General features: G+C 42.2%; 1 protein-coding gene across 1 annotated transcript in view; it reads left to right on the top strand.

Annotated features, from left to right (window-relative positions):
* Nucleotides 1–1,105: 1,105 nt before the first annotated feature.
* CPAMD8 (C3 and PZP like alpha-2-macroglobulin domain containing 8) overlaps nt 1,106–10,195 on the top strand; it is a 61,196-nt gene continuing 52,106 nt past the window's right edge. Inside the window, exons 1-6 of the mRNA XM_026670929.2 lie at nt 1,106–1,427; nt 4,668–4,819; nt 6,556–6,578; nt 8,627–8,792; nt 8,897–8,949; nt 10,140–10,157. Coding sequence (XP_026526714.2) covers nt 1,339–1,427; nt 4,668–4,819; nt 6,556–6,578; nt 8,627–8,792; nt 8,897–8,949; nt 10,140–10,157 — 501 coding nt within the window. The 5' untranslated portion in view covers nt 1,106–1,338. The remainder of the gene's footprint in view (nt 1,428–4,667; nt 4,820–6,555; nt 6,579–8,626; nt 8,793–8,896; nt 8,950–10,139; nt 10,158–10,195) is intronic.

Raw genomic sequence — 10,195 nt, 5'->3', positions numbered from 1 at the left:
TTATTGTATGTGGAGTGGAGTGGAGTGGAGTGGAATGGAATAGAATAGAATAGAATAGAATAGAATATAGTTGGAAGGGACCTTGGAGGTCTTCTAGTCCAACCCCTTACTCAGGCAGGAAACCTATACCATTTCAGACAAATGGTTGACCAATTCCTTCTTAAAAACTTCCAGTGTTGGAGCCTTTACAGCTTCTAGAGACAAGTTGTTCCACTGATTAATTGTTCTGTCAGGAAATTTCTCCTTAGTTCTAAGTTGCTTCTCTCCTTGATTCATTTCCACCCATTGCTTCTTGCCCTGCCCTCAGGTGCTTTGGAGAATAGCTTGACTCCCTCTTCTTTGTGGCAGCCCCTGAGATACTGGAACACTGCTCTCATGTCACCCCTAGTCCTTCTTTTCATTAAACTAGACATAACCTATCCCAGCAACCATCTTTATAAGTTTTAGCCTCCAGGCCCCTAATCATCTTTGGTGCTTGTCTCTGCACTCTTTTTAGAGTTTCAACATCTTTGTGACATGCTGGCGACCAAAACTGGATGCAGGATTCCAAGTGTGGCCTTACCAAGGCATTACAAAGTGATATTAACACTTCACGTGATCTTGATTCTACCCCTCTGTTTATGCAGCCTAGAACCGTCTTAATAGGCGTTTCTCAAGCTTAGCAGCCAAGATTCTGACTCAATCTCCCAGAATTCCCCAATGTGTCAGTCAACTTATGCTGGCGGGGGAATTCTGGGAGTTGGAGTCCACACATCTTCAAAGTTGCTCAGAGAAACCCCACGCTAGAAGCGGAGCTCAGCGCTTTCAGAGATTGGAAAAGAGCGAGGCAGGCGCGGGGAAGATGCCGCCGAGGCCCTCGGAGCAAACTTTCCTCCTTCGAGCACAACCGAGCCCAGCGCCCTCTTTCCTGCCTTGGTGGGTCAGCCAACCCAGCAAACACCGGCCGGGGTCCGGAGTGGCGATCCTCGGCCGCTTCTTCTCTGCCCGCTCTGCCCTCCCCCTCCCAAGCCAAGGAAAGCCGAGGGGCGCGGGGCGGTCGGAGGAGGGGCCGGGGGCGGGGCGGGGGAAGGTATTAGGCAGGGCTCCCGGATCGAGGCGGGGCTGCGGAAGAAGCAAGGCACCGGCGGAGCTGCGGGGCCGGGCAGCCAGAGCGAGAGGCTGAGCTGGTCGCTGGGAATCTCGCTCTGCTGCTCCTGCGGGGAAGAAGCCCGGCGCTGCTCGGACGGGGCGGCTGCTGGCTGCCGCGGTCTGCTGGCTGCCGCGGTCTGCATCCCTTTCCGCTCCATCTCCTGCTCCGGCCGTCCCGAGGGAACAAAGGGCGCCCGGACGCAGCGCGCCATGCCCGGCGGCCGCGTCTGCCGGATTCTTCTGCTCCTCCTGCCCTTGTGCAGCTTCGGCGAGATCGGCGCCCCGAGCCCGCCCAGGCAGTGAGTAGCCTACGCGCAGCCCTCGGGATGCCATTCCCTGAACAAAGCGCACCGAGCAACGGCTCCGCTCCGCCTCGCTCCTTCTCCGCCTTGTCTTTCCTTTCAACCCGAGCCTCCCGCGCCAGGAAGAGTATTTCTGAGTAGGACTTCTGCTTGCCGGGGTGGTCGTGAGGCATAAGCAGAGAGAGTTCCTTGACCGCCTCCTGCCTTTCTGGAAATCTCCCGGTTGCGAAGGTCAGGGGCATCCGAAGAGGAAGGTTATCATTTGTGCAATGCACGCGCGTTCACACGCACACACACACACGCACACACACGAGTAGGTTTGCGAGTAGGTTTTACAGAAATGTTTGGAAAAACCCCCCTCCCCGCCCGTCCGGTCCTATGCGAGATGAGTTGTGGTCCATAGAAAGTTGCACGCTGTTTACTTTTATTCTTTGCTGTCCTTAACAGTAAGGTTTATCAGTTTAACAAATGTTAAAACTATGTTCCCAGGCTTAGAATAGGGGTGGGTTTGATGTTTCTTCTTCCTCCTGTTTCGAACCAAACAATCCGATTGGGGGGGTCTAATTCAGGGATTGAAGTTAGAAAAATTCAAATCTGGCCTAATTCTGCCCTTGCCATCTGATGTTGGTAGCATCAAAAAGCAAGCAAGGGGAGCCGGGGAGGGTTTTCACATCACTCTTCTGGGGTGGATTGTATAACATTTGAAAAGCGCTTCTTGTAGTAGGTCACCAATTGTGCTGGGTTCTCCAGGCTGCCTTGTTTCAAAATGGTCTGACTGCTTTGATAACAGAAGCATGGGGTATGTAGCTAAACTGAGAGTCAGTTCAGATGAACATTCATTGGCTAACTAGAAGGAGAGAATAGAATAGAATACTTTTATTGGCCAAGTGTGATTGGACACACAAGGAATTTGTCTTGGTGCAAATGCTCCCCAGTATACATAAAAGAAAAGATACATTCGTCAAGAGTCCAGAACCATCAGGTACAACACTTAATAATAGTCATAGGGTACAATAAGCAATCAAATCATACACTTCTGGGAGAAGATGCAGAAAGTATAACTTGTGAAATGCAAGATTTCTTTGGTGGCTAGCAAGTACTTTTGTTTTCCTGAGATGCAAAAATCATTGCCTATGATAAATTATACAAAAATAATTGCATGCTATTTCTCTCCCCCCCTTTACCCTACAACCATGTTTGTCACACCAGGCTGCTTGGTTGTAACTCCTTAACAAATGTTAAGTATTAACCAGCCTCTGACACTTCCTTTGTGAGGAGCACATGACATTTTTCAAAGTTATTTCTAAGCTGAGTGTGTAAGCTTTAAATTCTGAGACCCTCTTTGTACATTTTTTTAAAATCCTGGCAACAGATCTATTTCTTACAAGCTGGGGCACTGGTGAATATTGCCTAATTCTCAAAGGAAAGTTAATAAACTTTGCTCTGTTTTATGATGTAGTAAAGGCACATCAAGCTGGTACAATGCAAAGTTAAGTTCTTACGATGCCTTGGCAATTCCTTCTCAATGACTAAATGCTTTAGTGTGTACAGATTCCAAAGGCAATACCTTTCCTTTTAAGATCTGTCAAATAGTTAGCAAGTCAGATGCTGTCCTAGCATTTGTGGCTGCATTTCTGGGCAATGTGCATTCTCTTTCTAAGCCCTAAGCAAAAAAATGTCAGAAGTGCTCCAACTTACAAAAAGATTAACAGTGCTGCTACTTTTAGGAGCAGAACAATGGCCTTTGCAAGACAATGACAGCATATTGGAAGAAGAATTTGAAACTACATGTGTTCTGCATATGGGATCATCACCCACAGTGGATGTGGCCACTCACAGCTGTTTGCCTAATAGAAGCAGATGTATTTTTTATTCCTCTCTCTCTCTCCATCCCACCCACTCCTGATACGGAAAACATGGCCAAAGATTACAATTAGAAAATAAACTATATGTTTTTAGCTTGGTAATATGAGGAAAACACACTATCTCCTACCCTCCCTTGGTTCTTAGCATGCCCAACACAATCTGCATGATGCACACCCAAGAGAGCTGAACTTTTGCAGAGTTGTAATGGGATCTCCATGGCAATGCATCCTGCTGAGGAAGAAACACAAGAGTTGGAATTTGAAAAAAGACAGGGTTGGGAGCTATAAAATAGCATGACCCTCAACCCCTGGGGTGCCTATTAATCTCCAGTTAGAGAGACCCAAGGGCTGGGCCAAAATGAAACAACTACTTAAAATATGTTTTAAAGCATGTGACGTGAAGAGCTGTCCTCCGTGAAGAGTCTTTGGAGAGCGGTAGAGCGGGTGAGGGAAGTTGATGGATATCATGATGTCATGAGGAGGGCATAAATAATTCTGCAAGAACCTGAAAATATTGTTCAGCCATTTGTGAAGCTCTAAAGAGCACTGTGAGTAGTTAACGCATACCATCTTAGCCTTGTAACAGAAGATAGAGAATGCTTCTGGTCTTATGCCAGAAGAATGAAACAATAGATAAAAACTTGATAAGTATGACCATGCCCAGGAGATCCAACAGGACAATTTAAATAGCAACAAGGGACCTTTAAGATTCTTTCCATAAAAGCAGAATTATTTTTTACTCAAGGGGGGGCGGGGAATAAGATCAAGAGGGATGCAAGACTTCTTGAGTATCCATTCAGGTTTCCTTCATCCTTTAATGCAATCATGTACTCTCAAATTCCAACCTCCCTCATGAAATGTTTCGGAGTCCCTATCTATTACCTAATAGTCTTTATAGAAGGTTTTTTTTTTTTACAGATCTTTTGTACATCCTGGACTCTGTGTATTTATGTGTGTGTTTGAGAGAGAGGGAGGGAAAGAAATTAAGAAAAGCAGTCAGGTCAGTTTGAGAGCATCAATCTAGTTTTATTGTTTCTTGCTTTTCCTCCCTATAGCAAATGAGAAATGTTAGCACTGCCTCCCATCTGTGTTACTGTACAAAATCCTTGGGATAATGGATGGTTATTACAGCCTCTGCTTCGTTTTCACCAGTCTTTCTTTTTCCAGATAACTTGTTTGGAATAATCCTGAAGTCTATACAATAGCTTCCAAGATAAACACAACTTTTCCTTGCAGTGAAATCTCTCTCTCTTTTTTCCCATCCTTCTCTTCTGCGCATCCCTACAGATGGGAGGATCCGTTTTACGAAAAATACATTGTGAATGATGTTCTTTTCATAATGATGGCTTTTTATTTTTTTCCCTTTTTCCAGGGGCTACTTGATTGCAGTGCCTTCTGTTTTCCGATCAGGTGTGGAAGAATCCATTAGTGTGACTATTTTTAATCCAGTCAGGGAGACAACGGTCCAGGTCCAACTCGTAGTCAAAGGAGAGATGGTAGCTCATGCCCATGGAGCAATTCTTGGTAGGCTGCCATTTATGTATGCGGTACATAATTGAATGATACTGTGTTTTCCCAAAAATAAGACCTACCTTGATTTTTATATGTGGACCAAATATAAACCCTATCCCCAAAATAAGCCCTAGTTAAGATCCTCGCACCTGGTTGCACGGAGTGGGGTGGGGTGCATCGGTAAAAATCAAGCTAGGATGGGGATGCGGGGGGTGGAGCTACTTACTTTCGGATAGTTGCAACCAGGCCTCGCACACCCCGACATCTGCCTCACCTTGCTGGCCCACTTCTGCGGCCGCTTGCACACATCACCCCCGGCCTCCGTTTCACTTCAGGAAAGGCCTCTGATGGCGAAACTAGGCTGGGGGTGTGTGTGCCACATGCGTCAATCCAGAGCTTGTTTCTTGGCTGTAGAGGCCTTTCCTGAAGGCCTCTGACAGAGAAACGGAGGCTGAGGGTGCTGTGAGCTTATTTGGAGCTTATTTCTCACATAGAAATATGTGAGAAATCTGGAGCTTATTTCTCACATAGTTACAAAATATTAAGAATACAAGATCAGCATTTCATTTAGTTACAAAATATTAAGAATACAAGATCAGCATTTCATTTAGTGATACAAATATGTATCACCTAGATTTAAGTGTGAGTTTTCCTGATTGTAAAGGACTAGGGTTTTAGATGTTTTTAGAGCTACTTGTACCATTTTGTCTCATTCTATATTTCTTCTAATGTCCTTAATGCAAATTTAGAAGTAAGTAACAATATTCAGAAAGCCAAATATTAGCAATGTCAGTTCATAAAGTAGTGCGACTTTACCACATTACTATGGTTGTCTAGGCTATAGTTCTGCCACAAAAATCTAAACTGAGCATTGTGGGAAATGGGTAAATTATTTTACAAAACAACAGTAAGCAAAAAAAAATTACTGTGCTTATTTTTTTCCCAGAAATAAGTCCTACTGTTCTTAATGGGATTTACTTTCAGAAACGCAGGCATGGGATTATAGCCTAAAATGTTAAACACTGTTCCCAGATACTGTACAGTATATCTCCCTCACCTAATTCCCTTTTTAAATAATCTGCTATAATTTATTTTCTGTAAGGATGCTTGTGGTCCCGAAATCTGTCTTTCAGTTCTAGGAAAGAAGATGCCATTAAAATTTAAATATTTTTGTGACTCATACTGTAATTCAAAAGTAGAGATTACAAACAACTCTACTACTATGATGCAGGCCAACATTCCTAAAATTAAAACCGGAAAGCCATGGACCATCTTTCTTTGGCTACTTGTGTGTCAATTATTTAAAAATACCCTTGAAATGTACCATTTCAAAGTGAATCATGTACTTTATAAGTAATTCCATTATCTAAGTGTCATATGCCAGCAAAATTTTTCACAACTGTATGAGAACTGAAGAAGCTTTAAAATTGTAGCTTCCAAAAGGCTTTGTTGATAGCAGCTGTTTTCTGTTGTCATCTTTGCCGCAAACAGCTGCTTTTGACTCTTGTTGCGTCCCACACAAGGTGCTTGCATGTCCTTTCCTCTTCCAGCAATTGCAAATGGAGCATTTATGGGCAAGTTTAACTGAACTGGCAATTATCGCCAGAACAAACACATTTGCTGAATATCCATGCTAGGTTTTGCTGCCCATTTGTACTAAAATAGGAAAATAGTCAAAATATTTAGCTTTATGGGACTTCAGTGGGAGAAAAATAATGATTCTTAACCCCTTTTCCTTTATCTTGCAGGTAAAGGAACAATCAAGCTTAAGGTGAGTTCTTATAACTTAGTTGGGACTATCAGGTACTCGCAGCTTAATAGAAGCTTGTGGAATTGAATGGCTGCTTTTCGCTTTTAGGATAACAGGTGACAACGTTGTGTGCCCTTGTGCCCGAAAAGAAATCTTCCTTTGTCATTTAAACCATCAGTTTCACAGGACATCTTTTGGATTGTTCCAACATTTCTCCCACTCCTTCCAGGCTTTTGTGCTTCATCTTAGCTCTCTTCTAATACTGCTTGCGTGAGTGAAGTGTGTGCCAGTCCCATTAATTTTTGTTGCTCAAGGAAGGGGGTTTACTCTGAACTTGGTCTGGAGCCTTGGCAACAGCGACTGCAGCATTTCTTCAGTGTGGCTGAGACTTAAGACCACACATTCCTTGGCAGCATCTCTGAATGCGAGTTCTTTCAAAACAGCACATACCAACTCCTTCAGCCATTGCCAAGAGTTCAGATGGGGGACCTATCGTTGACCATCTCTGCTCTGGTCCAGTCTTAACCTAGCCTCCGCAGTGAAATACTGCTGCTGTTTGTAGTTGTAGCAGAGTTTGCGGTTGCTGGAACACCTTGAAAATGACTGTTGATCTGCTTCTGATATATAGGTTAAGCTGCTCTGTTTTGCTTAAACAGACAGTCCACTTCTGGGTCCTGCAGAAGCCAAATTTGAACTGAATTCCATGCTCTGAATATGTTAGCAACCCCATTCCTGCATTAGGCCATGTTTATATACTGCTTTTGCTTTGCTTGTTGGAGTTAGAATCTTGCAGAGTAGGTTATGTTGCCTGTCTAATGTATTAGGGAATCTGAACTTATATAGTTGTTGACAGATCTTAAGTGCTTGTCAGATTGTGCTCTTAGAATTATGTTGATTTCTATACAAATATCTAGGCTAGCATTTGGAAAGAAACAGCATGTACAATACAATGGGTGTGTATTTTTTCTTGCTTTTTTTCCTGCTTTATAATGAAGAAGTTTTACGAGAACAAATTTCTATCCACCCCAATAAAGTATACATTCATTCCAAAAATGTTGTCCATTTATTCATGCGTGATATTGCTGAGAAAAGCTCATTACTCTTTCTTACAATTCAGTTAATTCAACCATTTCTGAGCCATTGGTCTTCAGGTATTTTGGAGCATACTTTCCATGTTTCTTATTCCTAGGCTCGTAGGAACTCCAGTCAAAATGATTGAAGAGTGACAGGTTGGAGAAAGCTTCACTGAAGTTTTACAAGCCGCATGTTTTATTTATGATATATTAACAAACTAGGAATGAGTTACCTATAGCTCTATGAGTATAGGTAACCTGTAGGTTAATTTAAAGCACCTTTTCTGAGCAATCATGCTAGAAATATGGCAAGAACTATCTTCCCCTTTTGCTGAGAAAGAAGATGTTAGAAAAAAGAGAATTTGTGGTCCTGTCCACTTTGGATTCTAGTCTTTGCTTGCTTTAGGTTCTTCGCCCAGCCTTAAATCACCAACAGATAATTCTTGAGGAAATGGAGTTCTCTGTTTCTGATCTAAAGTGATGCCATAGGGTTGTATCCTCAGATAGAAAACCCACAAGGGTCCCAAATTCAGGATTTCTCTGTCTTGGAAAAATGAAGGGAGAGGCAAGAAAACAAAATGTATTGCCTATAATAAGAATGTAGAAAGAACATGGAAAGAATATGGTGAGTGAATGTTTGGAAAAGCAGTAGTGGAGAAATTAAGGAGCAAGAGGTCCAGATTGACTGTGAAAACGCTTTGCCAAATCTTCTTGGAATTTACATTCCTATTGATCTGAACTAATGTTTCTCTAAACCTTAGCAAATTTAAGATGGGTGGATTTCATCTTCTAAAATTCCCCAGTTAATCATGCTGGCTGGGGAATTCTGGGAATTGAAGTCCATTTAAAATTGCCAAGGTTGAGGAACACTGATCTAAGCTGTTAAAAAGGACAGGGAACTTATTCAGTGTTACATTTTTAGATTCTGTGCTAAAATTAGTTCTGCCCAAGAATAATAGTCATAAATCCAACCTCCATCCTGGATTTGTCTCCTAGGTTCCCTCAGGACTTCGGGGCCAGGCTCAGGTAAAAGTGTGGGGCAACCATCACTTGGCCGAGGAGGGCTACATCTTCCACAACTATACTACTGTGACTATTGATAGCAAAGGCGCTTCAGTCTTCATTCAGACAGATAAGCCAGTGTACAGACCAAAACAGAAAGGTGAGAGCATTGCATGGGAGCATTGATTGAGTCCACAGGAGCCTGATGTTTTGTGCTGGAGCCATTCCGATTCTCCCTGATTATATTTTTCTTTTCTTTTTTAGTGCTGATCAATCTGTTTACCGTGAACCCAGATTTGCGACCAATCAACGAGAAGGTAAGGATTTCCCTAAGCTTGAGACTTAAGAATCCGTATTTCATGCAAATAGGCTGGATCAGTGCATCTGGCTGGAGAATTCTGGGAGTTGAAGTCTGCACATCTTATGCAGTTGAGAAACACTGGACTAGATTCATTTCATTTGAGAAGGATCTTGGCTGACAGCCAGTGGGGGAAATTTGGGAGACTGCTATTGGAGTAGAGAAGAATACAAGTAGACCTCACATAACAATTACCCTGTTTAGTGATCATTCGAAGTTACAGTGGCGATGAAAAAGTAATTTTGTGACCCATCCTTGCATTTATGACTATAGCAGCATCTCCATCATCATTTGGGTCTTTTGCAACTACGGGCTATTTACAGTAGTTGCAGTGTCCCACAGTCATGTGATCACCATTTGCATGCTTCACAACTGGCTTTCAATAAGCAGAGTCAGCAGTAAAATCTCAAATTGAGGGCATGCAGTCTTGCTTGACAACCTGCAGTGATTTGTTTAACAACTGCAGCGGAAGTGATGATGTAAGTACATCAGAGTCATGTGATATCTTACTTAAGGACTGTGTCACTTAGCAGTGGAATTGCTGACTCCAATTGTGGTTGTTAAAGAGAACTTACCTGTATGTCAGATAAAATAAAGCAATTTGTTTAGAAAAGACATGTTGGCACTTTCCCATAACAAAGATATTTTTTTCTAATTTTGAAAAAGGAAAGCCATCCAAGGAGTTGAGGTGGATCTCTACAAAGGGGAAAGAGTTTTTTGTGTGTGGGCACCCTACTTATGAATTATCTCATCAGAAAGGCTTGACTGGTGCTCACATTAGCTTCCTTTCATTACATTTCAATAAATTAAACAAACAAATAAATAAATTTCCACACCAGGTGAAGACTTCTTCATTTTCCCAGTTTTTTTTTAATCCAGGTTTTAATTGTACTTTATTTCATATTACTTTAGATTTTGAGTTACCGATTTGCAGCTGCCTAGTTTATGTAGTATTTTTATTTACATTTTGCTGTATATGCTTTTACTTAAATTGTATTTTTTAGAAGCGTTTTATTAGGAACTGCCCAACTAGCTTTGGCCCAACTTTTGAATAGTTTTTTAAAAACAAAATAATTAAATAAGCTTGGGTTTAGTGCCACAATGCCTAGTGGAATAAAGTTATTTAATTCTCTCTATGTTTTCTTTCAGATTGAAGCTTATGTGCTGGTGAGTATCTATCAGGACCCTAAGGCCAAACCATTAGA

This window comes from Notechis scutatus, chromosome 1 (assembly GCF_049901735.1).
Source record: "Notechis scutatus isolate UNSWTSFEM ecotype Mainland chromosome 1, rNotScu1.2, whole genome shotgun sequence".
Lineage (NCBI taxonomy): Eukaryota > Metazoa > Chordata > Lepidosauria > Squamata > Elapidae > Notechis > Notechis scutatus.
Note: the sequence above shows the minus strand (reverse complement) of the source record. Positions and strands in the feature narration are given on the sequence as shown.